Source organism: Microcaecilia unicolor, chromosome 1 (assembly GCF_901765095.1).
Source record: "Microcaecilia unicolor chromosome 1, aMicUni1.1, whole genome shotgun sequence".
NCBI classification, from domain to species: domain Eukaryota; kingdom Metazoa; phylum Chordata; class Amphibia; order Gymnophiona; family Siphonopidae; genus Microcaecilia; species Microcaecilia unicolor.
The window spans coordinates 669,505,453-669,530,401 of NC_044031.1; the positions used below are offsets into that span (position 1 = coordinate 669,505,453).

Here is a 24,949-nt window from a genome sequence, read left to right on the forward strand (position 1 = left end):
TTGTTATTCACTGCTTTTGTTTGTATTAAAACCAGTAAAAATACTTGAACTAAAAAATTCACAAATCACAGACACGCCCCCTTAAAGTTTGGCCGGCTCCACGACGGAAAGCAGTTGAAGCCGGACAAAATCGGCTTTTGATTATACCGATTTGGCCGGGTTTAGGAGATGGCCGGCCATCTCCCGATTTGTGTCGGAAGCAGGGGCGTATCCAAAAGCTTCACAAATAACAGTATGGAAGTAACTGCTAACAGCTTGCAACTTACCCCCAACATTTTTCGGAATGGGTGTTAAAATGATTTCTCCCTGATATATTGGAAACTTGACCTACCATTAAACATTAATTTAACCAAGAGGTCAGAATAGATTTAATAGCATTGCTCATAAAGTTCATCAAATATGCCGGACGTAGATCTAAACTGCAGTTGGAATTAGCATATCTCGTTATCAACCTTTTAGTTTCTGTCCTTTTTGTTAATCTGTACAGCGCTGCGTAACCCTAGTAGCGCTCTAGAAATGTTAAGTAGTAGTAGTAGTAGTAGTACTTGTTATGGGAGTAAAACAATTCCAAATAAGATCCACTGGGATTTCATTCATCAGCACCATGGGCTCATACTCATCTATAACAGACATATTCAGCTGCTTTTGAATAATTGCTACTTTTTCCATAAAATAGGAGGCCAAAGTGTCAGCCGAAAGAAGATTATCCAAAACATTAAACAGTTTAGGAGAGCTTTGAGAATTGCCTTTTTTTTTAGCATTTGCTGAGGCCAAAAATAGAATGGTCTGAGGCTTTGTAGATTTTTCTCTAACTTAGCTCTGAAGATGCTGAAATTCAGTTTTCCAAGCTTCTGATACAATCTCTTTTTCTTCCCTGGAGAGTTCAAATCCTTGATGTTAAGCATAGACCAAAAAGAAGTCTGTGATTATTAAAGCTCCTAACTGTAAAAGAAATCGGCTTTTCCATATCATCAAGCTGATCAATCCATAGACTGGTGGGTTGTGTCCATCTACCAGCAGGTGGAGATAGAGAGCAAACTTTTGCCTCCCTATATGTGGTCATGTGCTGCCGGAAACTCCTCAGTATGTTCTCTATCTCAGCAGGTGGTGGTCACACACAGCAGCAGCTCTGGCTAGGCCTCCAAGCCTAATTTTTAGGTTTTGTTGAGTGCCTGGGGTTGAGGGCTCTTTTGAGCAAGTGCAAACCTGGTGGTGCCAGGTCCCTCCTTTTCTCCCCCCTCCCGCTGGCTCCGTTAAAAAAAAAAAAAAAAAAAAATTTGAACGTCTTTAAAGGCGTTTATCTCGACGTTTATTTAAGCGTCTATTGCAGCTACTCACTGGGACACCAGGTCGATACAACTCGGAGCGGACAGCAGGTAATTTTTACCTTTTTATAGCGGGCAGGGGGTTCCCCGATTCTTCTCCTCGTGGCATATGGCGTCGGAGGGCGAGGGCGCAAAGGGTCGCTTGAGCGCTTCTAGAGGGGATGCGGGGGTCTTAAAGCCTGATTCGCCCTTGTTGGGTGACAGTTTCGTGACCGATGAATGTCCCGGTCCTTCCTCCGGCGTGGCGGTTTTTCCCGCCATAAACGCCCATCCCCCGCTCCTCGCCTCCGCCATCTTGGCCGGCCACGCGGCTCGGACGGCTTCTTCTTGGGCCGCCCTTGAGGTTGGAGACATTAATGCCATGAACGCCCTTAATTTGGGCGACGGCACAGAAGCGGCTAAAGTTAAGAGCCGTTCTTCCCGCGCGGCTCCTTCGCGGAGTTTCGCGCCGGACGCCATTTTGGATGCGCAGCATGTCTCTCCCCCGCTATTGAGAGCGCCGGTTGAGGGTGCGTCTAGGGCTGTTGCCCAGGCTGCGGAAGTGCACAGTCTGGGGGGTTTCTCCCCCGAGTTTGTTTTGCTGCTGCATCAGGCCTTCCTCATGCACAACGCTGCCCCTGCTCCCTCGTCTGGTAAAGAGGTTGAGGTTCCCAGAGGTAAACGCCCTCGGGTTGATTCCCAGGCCTTGGAGGAATTTGTCTCCTCCGATGTAGATGAGGGCAGCGTGTCTGAGGTCTCCCAACGGTCCTTTGCGGATTCCTTGGAGGAGACGGATCCCCGCTCGGATGGAGCGGATGACCCCTCTGCAGCGCGGCTTTTTAGCCCAGAGGATTTGCCCAACCTGTTGTTACAGGCCATGGACACTTTGAAGATTTCCTCTCCGGAGGACGTCTCTCCCTCAGCCCCTGTTGGCTCTGCCATTATGCTGGGGACGAAGCGCCCGCCTAGAACCTTCCACGTGCATGATGCCATGCACACCTTAATTTCGGCTCAATGGGATGTCCCAGAAGCGAGCCTTAAAGTGGCTAGGGCTATGTCCCGCCTTTATCCTTTGGCTGTGAGTGAACGTGAGGTCTATCTGTGGCCTACCGTGGATTCTTTGATCACTGCGGTGACTAAGAAAACGGCGTTGCCGGTGGAAGGTGGCACAGCCCTAAAGGACGCCCAAGACAGAAGATTGGAGGCGGCCTTAAGGTCGTCCTTTGAGGCGGCTGCTTTAAATTTGCAGGCCTCAGTTTGCGGCTCCTATGTGGCCAGGGCGTGCCTGACTATGGTACAGCGGGCTTCCCCCTCGGATCATTCCTTGAGGGCTGATTGGCCGGCCCTGGAATCGGGCTTAGCCTATTTGGCAGACTTGCTGTATGATGTCTTGAGAGCCTCAGCTAAAGGCATGGCTCAGACAGTCTCTGCGCGGCGGTGGCTTTGGCTGAAACATTGGTCTGCTGACCACGCCTCTAAATCCCGCCTGGCTAGATTGCCTTTTAAAGGCAAGCTGCTCTTTGGGGTCGAGCTGGACAAAATCGTGACCGATCTCGGCACGTCTAAGGGCAAGAAGTTACCAGAGGTCAGGGCTCGGGCTAGTGCTCGTCCCGGTACCTCCAGAGGACGGTTTCAGGAAGCCCGTCGGTACCCGCCCGGGCAGGTCGGGTTTTTCTGCCCCCTCTTCCTTTAAGAGGAATTTCTCCCCCAAGCAGCATTCCTTTCGCAGAGACCGCCGTCCCGGAGGTGCTCCCTCCGGTCCTCCCCCAGGGTCTCGTACCCAATGACGGGGTCTTGGTCCACGCCCCAGTGCAGATTGGAGGACGGCTGTCCTCGTTTCTGGGCGAGTGGACCACAATAACTTCAGACGCGTGGGTGCTGGAAGTCATCAGAGACGGCTACAAACTAGAGTTCTGCCGACCCTTAAAAGACGGGTTTGTACTCTCTCCCTGCAAGTCTCCGGTCAAAGCTGTGGCAGTGCAGCAGACCTTGGACAATCTGATCCGCCTGGGCGCGGTCGTTCCGGTGCCAGAAAGTCAGCTTGGCAAGGGACGTTACTCCATTTACTTTGTGGTACCAAAGAAAGGAGGTTCTGTCCGGCCTATCCTCGACCTCAAAGGGGTCAATCGGGCCTTGAAAGTGCGGCACTTTCGCATGGAGACTCTCCGCTCTGTTATAGCGGCAGTGAAGGCAGGAGAGTTCCTGGCATCCTTGGACATCAAGGAAGCGTACCTACATATTCCCATCTGGCCTCCTCATCAACGCTTTCTGCGTTTTGCAGTCCTGGGACGACACTTCCAGTTCAGAGCCCTCCCTTTCGGGTTGGCTACTGCTCCGCGGACCTTTTCCAAAGTAATGGTGGTCATCGCGGCCTTCCTACGAAAGGAAGGGGTACAAGTCCATCCTTATCTGGACGACTGGTTGATCCGAGCCCCCTCTTATGCAGAGTGCGGCAAAGCTGTGGACCGGGTAGTTGCTCTTTTGAGCTCCCTGGGATGGATCATCAACTGGGAGAAGAGCCAGCTGCGCCCGACTCAGTCCCTGGAGTACCTGGGAGTTCGATTCGACACCCAAGTGGGCAGAGTGTTCCTGCCAGACAATCGGATTGTCAAACTTCAGGCTCAGGTGGACCAGTTCCTAGTAGCCTCTCCCCTTCGGGCTTGGGACTATGTGCAGCTGTTGGGCTCTATGACGGCCACGATGGAAGTTGTGCCCTGGGCCAGGGCTCATATGAGACCACTTCAACACTCTTTGCTGCAGCGCTGGACTCCGATGTCGGAGGATTATGCTGTGCGCCTTCCCTTGGACCCAGCAGTGCGCAAGGCGCTGAGCTGGTGGATGCAGACAGACAAGTTGTCTGCGGGAATGCCTCTGGTGACCCCAGAGTGGATTGTCGTCACGACGGACGCCTCGTTGTCGGGCTGGGGAGCCCACTGCTTGGGAAGGACAGCGCAGGGGCTATGGTCTCCTGCAGAGGCAAAGTGGTCTATCAACCTCCTGGAACTCAGAGCCATTCGGTTGGCGCTTTTGGAGTTCATCCCGGTACTGGTGTTGAAGCCTGTACGGGTCCTGTCGGACAATGCCACGGCTGTGGCCTATGTCAACCGCCAGGGAGGTACCAAGAGCGCCCCTCTAGCCAAGGAGGCTATGAATATTTGCCAGTGGGCGGAAGCGAACCTGGAGCAGCTTTCAGCGGCCCACATTGCCGGAGTCATGAATGTCAAGGCGGACTTTCTCAGTCGCCATACCTTGGAGCCCGGAGAGTGGCAGCTATCTGCTCAGGCGTTCTTGGACATCACGAAGCGCTGGGGCCAGCCGAGCCTAGATCTGATGGCGTCATCGGCCAATTGCCAAGTGCCGCGCTTTTTCAGCAGAGGACGGGACCCTCGATCCCTGGGAGTAGATGCTCTTCTCCAACAGTGGCCGACACAAGAGCTTCTCTATGTGTTCCCGCCCTGGCCCATGTTGGGCAGGGTGCTAGACCGGGTGGCAAAGCATCCCGGCAGGGTAATCCTGGTGGGTCCGGATTGGCCCAGGCGTCCCTGGTATGTGGACTTGATCAGGCTCTCAGTCGACGATCCTATGCGGCTGCCAGTGGAGCAGGGCCTGTTACATCAGGGTCCCGTGGTGATGGAGGATCCCTCCCCCTTTGGTCTTACGGCCTGGCTATTGAGCGGCAGCGTCTGAGGAAGAAGGGCTTCTCAGACAAGGTCATCGCCACTATGCTGAGAGCGAGGAAGCGCTCTACTTCTACTGCTTACGCCAGGGTTTGGCGTATCTTTGCAGCGTGGTGTGAAGCAGGCTCACTTTCTCCCTTCACTGCTCCAATTTCTTCAGTGTTGGCGTTCCTGCAAGAAGGTCTGGAGAAAGGCCTGTCGCTCAGTTCCCTTAAAGTCCAGGTAGCGGCTCTGGCTTGCTTCAGGGGCCGCCTGAAGGGTGCTTCCCTGGCTTCGCAGCCAGATGTGGTGCGCTTTCTCAAGGGAGTTAATCACCTGCGCCCTCCTCTGCACTCAGTGGTGCCTGCGTGGAATCTCAACCTGGTACTAAGAGCATTGCAGAAGCCGCCTTTTGAACCCTTGTCGAGGGCATCTCTGAAAGACCTGACGTTGAAAGCAGTCTTTTTGGTGGCTATCACTTCAGCCAGAAGAGTTTCCGAGCTCCAGGCGCTCTCATGTCGAGAGCCTTTTCTGCAGTTCACTGAGGCAGGAGTGACTATTCGCACAGTGCCTTCCTTCCTGCCCAAGATTGTTTCTCGCTTCCATGTGAATCAGCAGCTCTGTCTCCCTTCCTTTCGTAGGGAGGACTACCCAGAGGAGTACTCTGCTCTTAAATATCTGGATGTGAGACGAGTCATCATCAGATACTTGGAAGTGACCAATGATTTCCGGAAATCGGATCATCTGTTTGTCCTGTTTGCAGGTCCTCGTAAGGGTCTGCAGGCTGCTAAGCCTACAGTGGCAAGATGGGTCAAGGAAGCCATTGCAGCGGCTTATGTGGCCGCGGGGAAGGTGCCGCCTATCCAGCTGAAGGCTCACTCCACGAGAGCTCAGGCGGCCTCGATGGCAGAGGCCGGATCCGTCTCCTTGGAAGAGATATGCAAGGCGGCAACTTGGGCTTCGGCTCATACATTCTCCAAGCATTACCGTTTGACTGTGGCTGCACGGGCGGAGGCCCGGTTTGGAGCTTCGGTGTTGAGGTCAGGGATTTCATTGTCCCGCCCTGGGTGAGTACTGCTTCGGTACATCCCACCAGTCTATGGATTGATCAGCTTGATGATATGGAAGGTAAAATTATGTATAATCATACCTGATAATTTTCTTTCCATTAATCATAGCTGATCAATCCATAGCCCCTCCCAGATATCTGTACTGTTTTTATTCTGGTTGCATTTCAGGTTCAAGTTTAGTCTTCAGTTACTTCAGAAAGACTTCGTGTTCAAGTTTTTTCACTTGGATTCTTCAAGAGTTAAGACGACTTTGTGTTACAGTGAGCTGCTGCATTCCTCTCCCCTCCGTTTTACGGGGCTGGATTGAGACATAAATTCTGCCGGCACTCCCTCCCGCTTCGTGCGGCTGTAGGGCAGCTTTGTACCCCTCCCGCTTCGGCGGTGTTAGGGTCAGTCAGCTCCTCCCGCGGTTGCGGTTGCAGGATAAGCCAGATCCCCCCGCATCGGCGGGTGTGGTGTCCCTCCCCCGCTCCGCGGGGATGAGCTGGACGGATTCCCCTCCCCCACTTGTGTGGGGATGAGCTGGGTTAATTCCCCTCCCCCGTTTCGGCGGTGGTGAGCTGGGCAGAGTGTCCCTTCGTGGGTGTAATTCTCTAAGTGCTGAGTCCTGCGGATGGAGCTTTGATATCGACATACTGAGGAGTTTCCGGCAGCACATGACCACATATAGGGAGGCAAAAGTTTGCTCTCTATCTCCACCTGCTGGTAGATGGACACAACCCACCAGTCTATGGATTGATCAGCTATGATTAATGGAAAGAAAATTATCAGGTATGATTATACATAATTTTACCTTACTAGATCCTTCCTCAAATTGCATTTTATGGGTTATCCACACCTCTTATCACACAAGCATTCTGATCCAACTGCTTTTTAGATCTTAGGTCTCCTTTACCACGTCGTGAATTTTTTTGGGAGAATTGTGCCATCAAGTCAATTTGTTCACCTGTGCAAATCTCATTTTAATTCGCTCTATCTGAGATATAGTGTAACTCTTGTTTTAGTCCTGTGACTGCTTCCATGACATCAGATCCAATGAGTATCAACACTTTTATCAAACTCAGTTATACATATAGCTTATCACATACCATGTAAAATGAGTTTATCTTGTAGGGCAGACTGGATGGACCATTCAGGTCTTTATCTGCCATCATTTCATTCGTTTGCTATGCTAAATGTGCTGTGCCCAAAGGCCGTCAGCCAGCTATATCTCCTTCAGCTTTATGCAGGCTTAGGGGCCCCCTGTAGCATTGAGGCCTGTTTGCATCCTCCTAATGCCACCCTGGACCACTACATGTTTGTCAGCAGCCCCACACCCTTGGATACCATCATAGGTGCTTTGCTGTCCACATGCTTATCACCTTTACTAAATTTTGTTAAAGCATCAGCATAGCTACAATTACTCTTCACTAGTTCATTCTTCTTCAGGGTACCTGTAAGTACTCAGTGGGCTATCTCAAAAGTTAATATTGAAGCTCTGCCATTTGTACTCCTGCCGTGTGGCGCTTTGGCTGTCTGGTGAATTGAAGTGTCCTCTCTTACAGTAGAAGCTGGTTTATCCTTTTGTACCATTTAGGCTGAGTTAGATTGGGGTCTGCTGTTCCCTCCTTATCTGCGCAAGGATGGCAGTTCTGGGTGCATCCCAGAGGACACTTACATTTACTGAGCTAGTGACACCCACACATAACCACTTCTGTGAGGTACTTAGCCAGTGTTTGCTTTTTTTTCTTGCTACAGCAGAAAAGTCACACAGCACACTTGTTACCTACATGAGGCTCAGAGCTGAATATGGCTGAGCCACCAGTTTCCTTCCAGACTACTGTGGGTTTATCCATCTAGACCTTATGTTTCCTCTATCCATCACAAACAGGATTTGTAACTCCATGTGCACAATCATGGTTGAATGTGGCCTGAGCTCCAAGAGCTAAAGTCTCTCCATGACCAGACTGCTGCATATCAGGTTTTTCTGGGCCCTTAGAAACCTGGTGGCAAACTTATTCTGTGTCATGTAAAACTATGAAAGACAACAAACTCCACCTTTCTGTCTTTCTCTGTCTTGCTTCTCCCAGTACTTACATCAGTCCTTGCATGTGCTTTTATCTAGCTTGGCAGAAGGAGCTACTGAAAGCAGGTGCCCAAAGTGGTCTCTGTATTTTGTTTTCTTTGGGGTTTTTTTTTTTTTGTAGTGAACAATGCAGCTAATGCTGACATCTAGTGGTAACAAAGTTGAATGGGATGAGAAAGGATCGTTCTGGCTCTAGGGGTGCAGGGTTGTACTTCAAGCAGGAACATTGTGTTAAAAAATGAACAACAATGGAATGTTCTTGGGGACTCCTTTGTAGCAAGTGACTAGGCCTAGGGTCTGACCTGCCTTGGGTTAGGTGATCAGCTAACTCCAAAATTATGGAAATGCTAGGGGTAAAAACCCTAAAGTGCAATCCAGTAAAAGCGCGGAAGCTATGTCTGCTAGGCTTGGTAACTGGCTCCAGATTTTGAGGACAAGTTGGCCCAGTCTTAGTATTACACTACTGCCTTCAAGGACAGGTAATCTTTCTTTTCTTAAGAACTCTGGAACTACAAGCCTTGAAGGCAGTAAGATAAAAGCAGACTGTCTTGAAAATCTGAAGCCATTGGCATTCCAAGTAACTACATCAAAATATGCTGAATTAATTTACTGTGTTTTGGTGTATCTGATAGTACTGCAAGGGTTATCTTCTTAAAGGTTGATATTGCAAGGTCCCCAGGGCATCTCTCAGCTCATAATATAGTCATGTAATCATGGTGTAAGAAGCTTTAAGATAAAAACAGGGGGCTGGAAGAACTGCAAGACTGCCGATAGGGGGGTCAGGCACCAATTTGGAGGAGGCACCAACCCAGGTGGCAGTGGATAACCTGATATATTTTCAGACCCCCGGGTAGGGCATGGGTGAGGTTGGGAAGGGGGTCCAAGTTTCTGTAGCAGAGGGCAGGGCTTCTGAGTGGCAAGGATGGGGTTTTCATGACAAGGAGCAGGGTGAACTAGGGCGCTTTGGGGAACTGTTGCCAGGGGCTCAAGGGATCCAAATTTGTAAAGGGTGGTTTGGGGTGCTTGAGTGAGGGGGATCTGGATATGAGTTGGAGGATCAGGATTCTGGCTTGGGGAAAGGTGCTTATTGTGTCAGGGCTCAGGGTTGGGTTGGGGGGCTGATGGGAGGTAGATCGGGAGGAGGTACTGAGTTAGGGGGGTTGGGAGTCCCACTGCAACCTGATGTGTAGGAAATATTTATTTCTGCTATCAGCCTGCACTGCATTGCATATTCTACACAGCCTTTGCACTTACCACACAGTAGCTTTTGCCTAAGCCATGCAATGAGTACAAAAATTACCACTGTTTAATAGATTCTTTATCTTGATTCTTTAGCATAGGTGTCCGAGTTACATGGAATCTATGGGACTCTTATAAAGGATAAGAATTATACTATAAGAAAATGGGATATAAGGAAAATCAACTGAGAAAAAATACTTTGAGATTTTCAGTCTTTCCAAGATACCTTTAATTATACCAGTTGAGATGGATAGAAAATACTTTAAAGAAATGCTTAAGCTCTCACCTGAAGCATTACCACCATTAGAACGTCTTTTACTAAGCTACAGTAGCATTTTTAGCTCGCAGTAGAAATCAGCTGGTGGTAAACGCCGAGACACCCATAGGAATATAATGGTATAGTAGGTTTTTGGTGGGTCTTGCGAGGCTGATACTTTCCACCACACCTGTAACAGTTAGAGTAGATCATAGGTCTGGGTCCCTTTCTCCACAGTGCACTGCACCAACCACTAGGCTACTCCAGGGACCTGCTTGCTGCTCCAGTTGGACTGGCCATAACATCTTAAACTGTCATAGAGGCTGGTATGTACTGTTTCTTTCACATCTTTAGGAGGTGGAAGGGGGTCAGTGACCACTGGGGGAGTAAGGGGGGGTCACTCCTTAATTACTGCAGTGGTCATCTGGTCATTTAGAGCAGTTTTTTGTGCCTTAGTCGTTATTAAACAAGTCTAGCTCAAAACGTCTTAGTTTTAGTCCTGAATGTTTTTGTTTTGTTCAATTATGGCAGAAAATGCCCAAGTGTTAGGATCGCCCTGATCCTGCCTTTGACACGCCCCCTTGTGATTTGGACACACTGAAAACAAAATGCATAGCTAAACATCTGCAAAATATGTTTTGAAAATAGCGAATACTGTAAGCTACATGCAACCCTGCCATGTTTAGGTGCCACACTTAAGCCAGCTCTATGGCTGGTGTAACCGCGGGTGCCTAAATGTTACACTAGTATTGTGTAACAGAGCCTGAGCATTATAGAATAAGCTCCTACCACCCAGCCCACTCTTTGGGTGCCTATATGGAAGTGCCGAGTTCAATAATTGCCTCCTAAGTCTCCACATATGTTTTATAATGAAGACTGCTGATCATTTCAGCCCACTGAATGAACTCCATCCTCTCAATATCCTTTTGTGGGTGCAGTCTAAATGAGGCTGCATAGAAGTAAGTGGAACCGATGTTTTGGCCATCATGCTGTGGTTTTTCATCAGAAGAAAGCCACTGCATGATGACTGAAACATTGGTCCTAGTTACTCAGACACAGCAAGAACCAGACAGCTGCCACAATTATGATGCCAGTCGTGAAAGCCTAAGAACAAACTCTAAATGAAGTCTCATTAGAGATTTATAGCACCTCTTTTTTCCTAATAATTATTCCTCTCCTTATGCACCAAAACATCTTTCCAGTCTTTACTGCAACCTTATCACACCGCATCGTCCAATATGATAATCTCTAGATGCTTCTCTTAGAACGTCTTCCTCTATGTATATACTGTACCAGTGCTAAAACCAGATATTCAATGCTAGGCCATTTCCAGTAACCAGCACTGAATATGCAGCTTACTTTTGGCTGGTTTGACTTTGACTGGCCAAGGCGATATTCAGCATTGGCAGGTCAAAGTCAGACCGGCCAAAGATAGGACTGCCTTGCACACGGCCAAATATGACTGCTAGAGTTAAGTGGTGATGTGCCAAAAATCGGCAGATATCTGGTTATATCACCCAATATAACTGGCTAGTTGCTAACCAGCAATATTCAGTGGGACCTGGCTAGCCATGTCCACTGAATATCGGCGGATAGCTGGCTATGTGGCATTTACTCGGCCAGGTGCCAACACTAGCCAGTTAAATGTCTTTGAATATCAGGGGGACTGTGTACAAATACCCCTGGACTTTATATAGGCTGACCAAATTTGGGTGCAATCTAGAACTGCACACACCACATAATTGGTTAACAAGCCATTAACAAGCAATAATTGGATGCTAACAATCAATTATTGATGTTAATTGGCACCGATTAGGGGTTGTGTACACATCTACATGACTGCTATTCCATAACACTGGGCGCCCAAATCCCATCGCGCACAACCCAAAACGAGGTGCGTCCATGGGAGGGTCAGGGGTGGTCTGAAAATTTGAGCACAGTGTTATAGAATACTGGGGAGGCTCACTAAGATTTACACCTGGTTTCAGTAAGCGCAAGTCTTCACACCCACAGTTGGGTATGGGAATCAGTGCCACACATTATTCTATAAAGGGCACTCAGCTGGGAGTGAACAGCACTGATTTTTTGAGTGCTATTTACCGAATCTGGCCCATGGTGCCCACTATTAATGACATTTATTTCAAAAGATAAAAAGAATAAAAAATCATGAAATTTTCTGGCTGCCCATCCCTAATAAATATCAGACATGTGTTTCCTGGCCTCCTACTTTGCCTGTGTTAAGTTGCTCAATATGGTGTGTAAAGATCTAGAAGTGTGTGGGGAAATGTTGTGCTATATTAACATATTTTTTCTCTGTTTATCCCTTCTGTATTCCAGGAGATGCTGGATTTACTGACAGTGGCTGACAGCCATTGTGAAAAAGTAGACTCCCTGTTGGCTAATTCCAGTGACAGAGAGGAGTCAGATTGTATGCTCAGGCTCTGTGGGCTACAAAAGTATCAGGTACAAGGAGTCTTTGGCATCAGTATCCTTCTCTCTTTCTCTGTACTCATGAATTATCTCTTCTTTTCTTGATCTGCGGTAAAGTGTTGAACTACTGCTCCACTACAGCATTTCCATGGGTATATCATTGACATTTCAGTTTTCAAAGGCTACTAGCAAATTTTTCTGGACTGGCTGTCTATCATGGGACCAGAAGGAAAGAATCAAGAGTCCAATCTAAAGCAAAGAACTGAAACTGTGGCCCAAGATGAAAAAATGAATTAAGGGCCATTGGAGAGTTCAGTGTAAACTCTCAGTCTATACTGTCCTCTACTCCCTTAATGTCAAAATATCCAATGATTTGGAGGACAATATTCAAAGCCCTTTCTGCCGGTAAAAATGCATTTTACCCCTGGCAGTGGGGGCTTTGAATATTGAAGTTCCAACACCAGATACACTGCTAATTTACTAGATAATCTAATTACACCTGTAGCAGAGATTTTTTGCAAATGAGGGAAAAGTCTCAACTGCTACGGCTATCTTTACACATTAGTGTTCATTGTATAGCACGTAGAAAAAGTCATCACTGACTCAAAAACCCTTGATTATTTGTTTTTTCTTTTTTTGTTTCAATTTTTAATTACAATGTCCTTTATATTAGATCATGTGAGTGTCTTTTTAAGACTTAAAAAAACAGTTCAACATATCAAAAAGCATTGAACCCCTTCACTTATCTTGCCACATTTTCTTCTCCTTCTTAGTGATGCGCTGGATCCAATTCCTACTTGGTAATACGATGGTTCCTACAGTCCCGTTTCGAATATCTTCATCAGGGAACCTGCTCGCACCTAGATTTCAGCGCCGTGAACACTAGATCAAAGCAAGAAAAGTAAAAATAAATCTTGTTGTTACATACTTTATCGCGTCTGACTAAGATGATCAATACCATGAAAAACTCTCCCAAGATGACATGACTTGTTTTTGAGGGACGATTATGTACAAGTTTGGGAGAGTTTTTCATGGTATTGATCATCTTAGTCAGACGCGATAAAGTATGTAACAACAAGATTTATTTTTACTTTTCTTGCTTTGATCTAGTGTTCACGGCGCTGAAATCTAGGTGCGAGCAGGTTCCCTGATGAAGATATTCGAAACGGGACTGTAGGAACCATCGTATTACCAAGTAGGAATTGGATCCAGCGCATCACTAAGAAGGAGAAGAAAATGTGGCAAGATAAGTGAAGGGGTTCAATGCTTTTTGATATGTTGAACTGTTTTTTTAAGTCTTAAAAAGACACTCACATGATCTAATATAAAGGACATTGTAATTAAAAATTGAAACAAAAAAAAGAAAAAACAAATAATCAAGGGTTTTTGAGTCAGTGATGACTTTTTCTACGTGCTATACAATGAACACTAATGTGTAAAGATAGCCGTAGCAGTTGAGACTTTTCCCTCATTTGCAAAAAATCTCTGCTACAGGTGTAATTGGCTTTGAATATTGGCCAGCTTGTCTGCGGGTGAAGTTATATGTGGATAAAGTTATTCACACATGTATATACATGCAAACATGCAAATTCCAGAGTAGGAGAGGGATGAGAAAATATGGCATAGAACATTAGATATTTCAAAAGTATAAATAATGAAGAAGGGATAATCATTTCTCGGTGGAAAGAAAATTGAAAAAGAGGTCCTTTTTGAAATAACTGAAAATGGCCTTCCTCTGTCTTGCTAAAAGCGGGCATGGGCTTCCCTAGCACTAATTTTATTTTATTTTTCTATTTATTGCACTATTTAGCCTGTCCTCCCAACAGAGCCCAGAACAGGTTACAAAAAAACATAAATAACAAAACAAAAATAAACAAAATCCATACAGAACATAAGATCCTAGATATTAAAAATAAAAATACAGTTTGATAAAATTAAAAAATTTCACAAAACTCATGTCATCATTAAAATACAGTATCTTCTATTTTCCTAAAAATCCTTAACCCTTTCCAGTTTTAATTGCTTTCCCGTGAAAGGAAGGAAGCTTATTCCAAGAAAAAGCAACTGAATAAGAATATACAGAAGAATAAGCTCATTCAAGATGAAAAACCGTAAAAGAACAAAGAATCTTTCCTCTTGGGAACGCAATATGTAATTTGGAACATATTTACTGATCTTACTTAGCTGGATTAAAAAGAGGGACTCTCACAGGCATATTTAGTGTACATCAGAAGGGTAAACAGTGCCCAAACACCTACATTTTCAAATGTATGTGTGCTATTTTATCCCTCCTTGGGCATCCGTTCCAATAGCAAATGCTGAATACATACGGCCTTGCTATCATGTTACACTAGCAAATTTTCAAAGCCAAATTTCCCAAGTAGTTTCTTGTTGAAAATGAGCTACGAAGTATTTGTGTACTTTGCAACTAGGCAGCATATTGAAATGTCCCTCTGTATGAAGCTGGAAGAATTGTGAAGGAGGGCTTCCCAACAGAGACAAAACCAGTTTCAGAATTCCAGGAAGCCTGGAACAAACATAGGGGATCTTTAGCTGTGAGGAAGTGAAGATAAAGCCAGAACTGAAAGTACTCTATAGCTGTGGCCTGACTGAAGTTTTGCTCCACAGAGCATCAGCAGCTAGGAAGCTTGGAGGAACAGAGGCAGAGGCCGATTTCATATTATTCTATAAGGTGTATGCAGGGCTGGTATTAGACATTCAGGAGCCCAGGGAAGAAACCAGGGAGGGGCCCAAAAGCTAGCCTTTAGCCTATGCCTCCTTTATTTTGAGGCAGGTTTGGGGCCTCCTACAGTATGGGGGCCCAAGGCAACTGCCCTATTTGCCAGTCCCTATCGCTGGCCCTGTGTGTACGCCTTGTTAGGTGGAACACCCATGTTAGGCCCACGTTCTACCCACCAGTAAGCCCATTTCCTGTTTGGCGCTATGGGGGGAATTCTATAAATGATGCCGAAAGATAGGCGTCAGGAAGATTTGTGCTAATCTAGTATTCTGCAAAGGGCGCTCTGCATGGAGCATCCTATATAGAATCAGGGCTTTTTTTGAGGGGGTACTTGGGGGTACTGAGTACCGGCACCTTTTCCATTGTCTGCTAAAATTGACCCATGTTCCCCAAGTTTTAATGAAAGAGCTGAGGCTCTACACACCAATTCTGCCTTGTCATAGATTCTGTGACTGATTGCAGGGGGTCTGGCTACTGTGGGGTGGGACCCTCAATGATCACCCCACCCCTGAACCGTGGCCTTGCATTTGAATACCGACACCTTTTTCGCTAGAAAAAACGCATTGTATAGAATACTACTTAAATTTAATGTAATTTAATTTTTAATTCTATAAAGGGAGCCTAAATTTAGGCTGTCAACTGAGTGCACCAATTTATAGAATAGATACACTTATGTACATGATCTCGTGCTTAACTTTGGTCGTGGCACTTACACCTGCTGAAACCTGGTGTGAATGCTGGCGCGCAATTAATGGCAGTTGGGCTCATAAATGATTCTACTCTATAACATCATACCTAATTTCTGGGAATGCCCCTCCAATGGCCACACCCCCTTTTGAGTTGCACTCTATAAAATTTAGGGGCACATTTTATAGAATAGGGCGCAGGGCAGATCCGCGAATAAACCCAAGTGAGTGCCAATTAACACCAATTATTGATTGTTAATGGTTCATTAACTAATTAGTTTACATGTGGATCTGGGTCCCACACCCAACTTTTGAAGACCTATATAGAATCTGGCGGCATGCAACTAGCACACCAATTTTATAGAATAGCGACTAAATTTCAATTTATGGCAGCAATCACATGCATAAGTGCATCTATTCTATAAATCAGTGCGCTCAGTTGGCACCTAAATTTAGGCACAATTGTCCTTTAAATAAAAGTATCAGCTTCTTTGAAATTCATCAGCCATATGCGCTCATATTGTCTTTTTTCACATCCTTTCTGGATTACTGCAACATCATTTATGCAGACTTACCGCAATCATTTCTAAAGAAATTACAAACCCTTCAAAATACAGCAATTTATTTACTTTGCCATGCACGCTGTTATGATCATATTTCACCATTATTACAACAGTACCACTGGTTGCCGGTTTACCAACGTATTATCTATAAGGTTGCCACTCTAACGTTTAAAGCTTTTTGTGTAGGATCATCTGACTATCTTTCTTCCCTTACTATCCCATACTCTCTAGCCAGAGTCCTCTGTTCAGTCAGTGAACATCGTCTGATTCTCCCAAGTCCAAAATTCGCCTACTTAGAATCCAGCAGACACTGTGCTTTCTTTTTCCTCTCGCCCCACATCTGGAATAATCTCCCACTGTCCCTCCGTTGTACCACCTCCTTTAAGCAGTTCAAATTTGAACTTAGAACATGGTCATTTTTGCAGGCTTTCGGAATACCAGTTGCCTAAGGTGTGAATATTTTTAGGATTTGCCCTGTCTCAACATGCTATCTTTCTCTATCATGTCTTAACTCTGTGTGAATGTTTGCACTTTCCCATCAGAAATTGTAGTTCTTTTCCTTTTCTGTTTGTATTTTGTAGTATGTACACCGCTTAGTCCTGCATAGTAAGTCAAAGCGATATAGAAAGCATGAATAAACTATCTTTCTTCAATCTCAGTTGGGTGGGTGATGAGAGTGTTGTTTAGCTGATTCTAAACACGTCTTCCCACCGGCACTGGTAAAGAAATATTTGCATATTAGAATTAGAATTTTTTATTTATACACCATCTTTATCCAAGGTGGATATACAAAAAAGACATAGGTAATAAAAATACAAACAAAGACAACTTCAAAGACAGTAAAAACTAAAAATGGCAGCAAAATGTTCTGCTTAGAGTAAGTCCATAAGTTCAATATACTGCAAAATCTAGAAGGCACAAAAAATGCCAAGCAAAATAAATAGTCTTTCAGTATCTTATTGAAATTCAGTCTTCAAAAATAAAGGCAACTTAATCCTCTCCACAGGTGCTCTAACAGAAAATGCCCCTGCTCTACTTAAACCCAGACGAAAGTGTTGCAAAGTTGGTATCACAAAGTTGTGTGAAGCTTGTGAACGCAAAGTGTGTCCTGGCACATACCATGTCACAGCTTGCTTCAATAAGATGAGTCTTGATACAATGCATGGTGTGTTAACATATCTCCCCTCTTCCACCTTTCTTCCAAAGTAAACATATTGCAACAGAAAGGGAAGATGGGAGACTAGACAGGCCTGAAGGTCATGATCTATTATCCTAATCTGTATTTCAATTTACAGTGCTGTGAAAAGTTTGTGAACCAGCTGAGGTGGTCTGTATTGTAGGAAAATGTGTACATAAAATGTAATTAGATCATAATGTAAACTCTGTTAAGAGAGAAGGATAACCCCATTAGATAAATAATTCAGACAGAAAGGATATATTTTGATTATTCAACAAAACGATTCAGTGATAAGTATCCTTGTGTGAAAAAGTATGACAGCCTTTCATTCAGTTGTTGGCAACATCTCCTTGAGCAGCAACATCTTCAACTAAACCTTTCCTGTAACTGTTGATCAGTTTCTCACATTGCCCTTAAGGAATTTTGGCCCATTCTTCCATGCAGAATCCTACTGCATGACCCACTTTTGACTCAACTTCATCTACTACTACTACTACTTAACATTTCTAGAGCTCTACTAGGGTTACGCAGCGCTGTACAATTTAACAAAGAGAGACAGTCCCTGCTCAAAGAGCTTACAATCTAATAGACAAGTGAACGGTCGGTCCGATAGGGGCAGTCAAATTGGGGCAGTCTGGATTCACTGAACGGTAAGGGTTAGGTGCCGAACGCAGCATTGAAGAGGTGGGCTTTAAGCAAAGACTTGAAAACGGGCAGGGAGGGGGCTTGGCGTAAGGGCTCAGGAAGGTTGTTCCAAGCATAGGGTGAGGCGAGGCAGAATGAGCGGAGCCTGGAGTTGGCGGTGGTGGAGAAGGGTACTGAGAGGAGGGATTTATCCTGTGAACGGAGGTTACGGGCGGGAACGTAAGGGGAGATGAGCGTAGAAAGATAGTGAGGGGCAGCAGACTGAGTGCATTTGTAGGTAAGAAGGAGAAGCTTGAATTGAATGCGGTATCTGATCGGAAGCCAGTGAAGTGACCTGAGGAGAGGGGTGATATGAGTATATCGGTTCTGGCGGAATATGAGACGTGCAGCAGAGTTCTGAACAGATTGAAGGGGGGATCTAGTGGATAGGTGGTCTGAAATTCTTCTCTAGAATTTTCTGATGTAAAACAGAATTCATTTTTCTATCTGCGATGGCAAATCATCCAAGTCCTGATGCAGCAAAAGAGCTCCATACCACGATACCTCCATTACCAAGCTTGACAGTTGAGATGAGGTTCTCAGTATGGAAGGCAGGATTTATTTATTATGACATTTGTATCCCGCATTATGCCAAACAGAGTTCAGGTTGTCCTGGAGCTCTGTAGCAAACAGCATTGTTCTTTTTAGGTATCCTATAACCATCAAAAGAAGGAAGTGGAAAACACAACTTCAAGAGATCAATCCGAAAATTTTTATAAAACATAACATTAAGAAACAAACAAATACATTTTTAAGACCTTTCAAGATCTCTAAGAATATTGCCTCCTCCCTCAAAACACCCAGGGAGATTGATTGATCTCTTGAAGTTGTGTTTTCCACTTCCTTCTTTTGTTGAGTTTTTGTGGATACTGCGAACCCCTTTTGTTTCTGCGGTTATCCTATAACCATCACCATTCTTATTCAGATTTGAAATTTATCATGCAGTTTTCCAGATTTTTGCTCAAGGCAGGTTCCATTCAGGTACAAGAGTTATTTCCATGCCCAATTGGGTTCACAAGCATGCATTTTTAAATTCTGTTACCATTTTCATCTCCACCACCTCCCGCAGGAAGGCATTCCAGGTATCTACTACCCGCTCTGTGAAGAAGTACTTTTTTCCTGATAGTATTCCTGAGTGGGCCCCCTGCAATCTCAGTTCATGTCCTCTAGTTCTACCACCTTCCCATTTCTGGAAAAGGTTTGTTTGTAAATTAATACCTTTTAAATATTTGAATGTCTGTATCATATTTCCCCTGTCTCTCCTTTCCTCCAGTGTATACATGTTCAGGTCATCAAGTCTCTCCTCGTATGTCTTGCGATGCAAACTCCATACCATTTTTGTCTCTTTTCTCTGAACCGCTTCAAGTCTTTTTACATCCTTAGCAAGATACAGCCTCCAACATTAAACACAATACTCCAAGCGGGCCTCTGGTAACATCCTTTTCCTCAGAATGAGCTCCATTTACCACTACCCTCTGTCGCGTTCCACTCAACCAGTTTCTAACCCAGTCAGTCACTTTAGGGCCCATACTGAGGGCACTCAGTTTATTTATTAGTCATTTATGAGGAACCATGTCAAAGGCTTTTCTAAAATCTAAATACACCACAACTAGCACTGTCCCTCAATCCAACTCTCTGGTCACCCAGTCAAAGAAATGAATCATATTTGTCTGACAAGACCTGCCTCTAGAGAAATCATGTTGCCTTGGGTCCTGCAATCCATTGGATTCCAAAAACTTTACTATTCTTTGTTTTAAAAGTGTTTCCATTAATTTACTTACCACAGAAGTCAGACTTACTGGTCTATAGTTTCTAACCTCTTCCTTACTTCCACTTTTGTGGAGTGGGACCAGATCTGCCCTTCTCCCGTCCTCTGGGACCACTCGCAACTGTAGAGAAGCATTGAAAAGGTCAGCCAGTGGAGTCACCAGAACTTCCCTAAGTTCCTTCAATACATTTGGATGTATGCCATCCGGCCCCATCGCTTTGTCCACCTTTCGTTTACCCAGCTCCTCACAAACATAGTCCACTGAAAATTGTTCAGGGACTACCACACTTCCATTCCTATTTGTGTTTGTCTTCTGCAGTCCTGCTGGTGGCTCTTCAGTTGTGAACACAGAACAGAAATATATGTTAAGCAATTCTGCCTTATCTGTATTAGCTTCTATATATTCCTACCTTCATCTTTGAGTCTCACAATACCACTTTTGCATTTCCTCATATCACTAACATATCTAAACAATATCTTATCCCCTCATTTTACCATCTCATCACTTGCAGTAAAAGAGGCCTGCCTATCTCTATATGTTGGTCTGGCATTCCTTATGACTTTGTGGATGATTTTCCGATTTGCTTATGGCATGATCTTGGTATGGCAACCACTCTTGGTACAGTCACTATAGTCTTCAAATGTTTCCATTTCTAGACAGTGGACATGCAGAGTTCTAAATGTATAGAAATGGTCTTAAAGCCCTGGCCATACAGAAGACCATCAACTAGTCTTTTTTATAGGCCCTCTGAAATTTCTTTTCATCAAGGTATGATGAGTTCCTCCTAAAATTTATGGTGAAAACTCCAAACCTTTTAGACCTTTATATAGGCAGGTTGCCCAAACTCATTCATCCAGATTTATGTATGTTATTGTGTCTCAAGAAACACAGAATTGTTTAATTTTTACCCTTTTTATTGCATAAGAAAAGATGGCTTTCAATTAAACAAGGGCATCATAGTAGTAATAACTTGTCATTGTTATATTTAGGATTCACAAACTTTCTTGCAGTACTATCAATTAATAGTCAAAACTATGTATCTTTTCCTGTGGCAATTTTTTTGTTCATCACTTTTATGAATTTTTCTCTTTCTGACAGAATGGTGTGGTGATTAGGATTGATCTGCATTACACAAATCTGAAAAATGCAGAGAGAGAGCATGAGTTCTTGGAACTAAATCTCAGGTCGCCTCTGGTAGCAACTTTATTCAGCAAAAAAGACTCTGATATGGACCCCTCCTCCTCAACTGCTCATGAGAATCACAATGCTGCTGCCATGAAGCATAATGACATTCCACAGCAACAACAGCTCTCTCTGAACAGCTTATGCACTAGGCCAGGGACCCGAAGAGCAGATAATGGACCCAACTCATCGGCCAGTAGCCAATCCAGGTCAAGCAGTGAGCCAGAGGAAAACGATGAAAGAGAGTTGTTCCATCTGGCACTCTTGCCTCAGTGGCCAGCCAGCTCATGCTCCGTGTTAGACAGATCAGTATAATGGGCTTTCTCTGTTCATCATTAACTGAAGAATCCTTCCCCACCCTGAGGGGAGACCACCACGGGAGGCAGTGAGAAAAGAAAGGCAAAGAGCTGTGAGGAATATCTGCAAAAGCCAGTACTCACCGATAACTTCAGAGCATGACACGGAATGTGGAACTCGAAAAAGCATGTTCTGATTGTCTGTATGTGCCAGAGAATAGGCCACTGGTGGCTAGGTGATGATATACACTGACATTTCTTTCACTTAGAAACCCCATTTTTGTGCACTGCCCCCCTCCTTTTTTTACACTGCTTTATACTTGATAATATATAACATTAATAATGTTCAAATTGGACATATAGGGCTCAGGGGCCTATGTATTAAGCATTTATAGCCATGGACACAAAATGAATGCTAGGCCCTACATTTTCAATGATGTGCACGGCCATTAGACCTGCAAAGGGAGCCAGTAGGTGTGACATTTCAAAATCATGAGCTAAACATCTAAGTGGAAGTAGAAAGCTGGGTCAGATTTCCAGCAAAGAGAGGTTGAGAGCTATGGCCTTAGGCTTGGATGCTTTTAACTAATTTTCAATATGTTAATCATCCAAATCTCCCAGGTAATGAGACCATCTTAATTGGACAGTCCGATATTCAATCTAACTTTTGGAACTTTGATTCTGACTGAAAATTGGTCCTGTTTCAATGCGCTTGAAACATCTTTGTCTTTGACAAGGTCCCCCATGCCTCATCATTAATTCGAGGAAGCTTAGAGCCTGACGATGATGATTATGTAAGTGAAAGCAGTGATTGATCCTTCCCTGCTGTATAGTTTTGCAGGGGAAGTGCCTTATCTAAGGCAGCAGTTCCCCAAAAGAGGCATCTTCCTTTTACATCTACCAGTGAGGAAGGGGTTTTTATTTAAAATAAAAAAAGAAAGAAATATCAGAGCTTGATATTGTACTTATGAAGGTGCAGTATAAGGGTGTAGTTCCTCATTCAGGCTTCCATCTGAAATGTCTCAGCATACCTACCAGTTGCCCCTGCTTCAGCCGAAAATCTCCCTCATATATCTTCTATTTTGGTGAGAGCCTCTTCCTTCCTCTCTCACTTGGTCACTCAGGATCACCTATAGGATTCAACTTGAGAAGCAGGAATGACAGTAAGAACAGAAGAGGGAACTCACCCTACAGGACAGCTTTCTGCTGTGGTTTGTCAATAACTTAGTACATTTTGGAGGTACTGGAATGCAAGGCTTGCAGTTTAAACACCAAATAAAATGTAAGCATTCCCCAGATTTGAATGAGCACATGCAGGAGAATGCTTGAGTACTTAGATTAGTCAGTATCGGAGCAGTTGGTCAGGTTAGCATGACTGGACTGCTTCCTGGGGCTCCTCGGCTGATAGGATGCAATTATCATCTGACACTTTCTGGTGGAAATAATTCAACTACAAAATGATCCTAAAATTGCTCATTTCTTCCTGTCCTGATCCACCCTGATGCCTGACCCAAAGCAGAAACCAAAGTACTAGGTAGCTCAGACATTTCACTGGGACTCAGTGTGTCATTACTTTCCTCTCTCCTTGTGTCTCTTTCCTTTTCTGGTGCCACTGAGCCAATTTGCGTTCTTCTACTGGCCAAGACCTGGAAGGGAGTTCTTCTCCAAGGCTAACACCATTGACTTCCTTCCTTGACAGTAGAGCTCAGCCTTCAAGCACCTGGCCAACAGCTATTTCTGCATCAGGCCCAGCAGTGACTATCAGGCCTAATTCAACCCATGGCAGTCAGCACTTACTAAAGACTGACCTTCAAGAGCTCAACAATTCCCCCTTAGATAATTCAATTCATGTTGGTCACTGACGTCCTTTGATAGGCATTAGTGGCCTTCTTTGTATCAGGTACTTATTGCTAAATAACGTGCTTTGTTGTATTTCCAGTACAGTGTTTCCTTTTATACCAAAACTCTCCGGTACAATGGGTGGGTGTTCCAGTACTTGAGGGTTAATAACCATCAGATTTCCCAAATACTTCCATTGGATATACATGAGATATATGTGCATACCTGAGAGGCAGTGCATGCAAATCTATCTCATGCATGTTTATTGTTCATTGGGGTTATGGGGAAAATCTGACTAGTTGATAGCCCTTGAGAAGCAACATACCCACCACTGCCCTAGCTAGAACCCTCAGCTTTCCCTCTGGCGTATAGCTTTTCACACTGACACACTCTTGCATATAATTGAGTGGTTTGCCTTGGCCATCACCAGTTAATCTGAATCCATGATCATTGCCATAGTGGAACATGACGCTGGAACTGCAGAGGGTATGCACTACAGTTTACCTGATCTAATTTTTAAGAAATTAGGGTGGTAACAGCAGAACACAACCCTTCAAGGAAAAGGGCCTTACTGTCAAAGTAATGAACAGAGCCATGATCCATGTGAAAGCTACAGTCCATACAGAGCACTAGGGCTTCACGGCTTAATGACACACCCTCTCCTGCTGGTAGCATCACCAATCTGGCACAAACTACATGCATCTCGCTATTCTGTTAAAAGTATGTCAATTTTAATGTATTAATGGTGGAAAGTAAGATGATCTATTTTTATGGTTTAATATTTTTGTTTTTTTTAATGGTGAAATTAATATGTTTGTAAGAGAAGCAGCCTTGTGTAGGAGATGCCACCAGTGAATAATAGTTCTCATATTGACAACAGAAGTTATGTTTTCGTTGTTCTTTTCTTTTCTTCTTTTTCTATGAACCCTGTCAAGAGGTGATTTCTATTGTTTTGCTTTATTAACTCATTTCAATGCATAGCCCAAGTACATACTGGTAGAGACAATTTCACTACAGGGCTTAAGTATTTCAGTAAAATATCAACCAACCCAAAAGATATGGGTTCATCAGTGCTTCAGTGTATCAGAATACTTCAAGCATGCTGTGTTATTTATTGTATTATAAAGTTCCTGCTAGCTTTCAGCCAATCAATTCAACTTGTTGTCTAAACATTCCATAGCTTTCTTGTCATACAGGACATCATCGATGGACTATTTCATTCTACCACTATGGTGGAAGCTGGCTTTCCCTCCCACTGTTTATTTTGTAATAAAATGATATCCAAAATCTGCAGGTATTGTATCGTAGTAAGTTCCTAAATAGTGCGCATGGGGCTAGATTCTATATATGGCGCCTGAAAAATCCACATGGAAAGAAACACATCTAGGCGTATTCTGTAAAGTACACCTAAATTTTATAGAATAGGCGTAACTTTCCACACGGTATATAGAATACACTGAGCAGCTTTCCACAGGTATGCCACATTGTACTTGATATAAATCCCAATGCTTAAATTAGGCGCAGACTGGGTGTATTAGAAACCCCCATGCCTCGCCCATGGCCACCCCTTCAGTTATGCGACTTAGAATTTAGGTGCGATTTGCGTTACAAGACGTATGAGGAGAGACTTGCTGAACTAAACATGTATACTCTGGAGGAAAGGAGAAACAGGGGTGATATGATACAGACGTTCAAATATTTGAAAGGTATTAATCCGCAAACGAACCTTTTCAGGAGATGCGAAGGCGGTAGAATGAGAGGACATGAAATGAGATTGAAGGGGGGCAGACTCAAGAAAAATGTCAGGAAGTATTTTTTCACGGAGAGAGTAGTGGATGCTTGGAATTCCCTCCCGCGGGAGGTGGTGGAAATGAAAACGGTAACGGAATTCAAACATGCGTGGGATAAGCATAAAGGAATCCTGTGCAGAAGGAATGGATCCTCAGGAGCTTAGTCGAGATCGGGAGGCGGGGCTGGTGGTTGGGAGGCGGGG

At 44.5% G+C, this 24,949-nt stretch overlaps 1 protein-coding gene across 1 annotated transcript in view; it reads left to right on the top strand.

Annotated features, from left to right (window-relative positions):
- Window positions 1-24,602, top strand: part of LOC115457664 (mucosa-associated lymphoid tissue lymphoma translocation protein 1-like) — a 181,699-nt gene extending 157,097 nt beyond the window's left edge. Inside the window, exons 16-17 of the mRNA XM_030187200.1 lie at window positions 11,928-12,053; window positions 20,738-24,602. Of these exons, the coding sequence (XP_030043060.1) occupies window positions 11,928-12,053; window positions 20,738-21,136 (525 nt within the window). The 3' untranslated portion in view covers window positions 21,137-24,602. The remainder of the gene's footprint in view (window positions 1-11,927; window positions 12,054-20,737) is intronic.
- The last annotated feature ends 347 nt before the right edge of the window (window positions 24,603-24,949 follow it).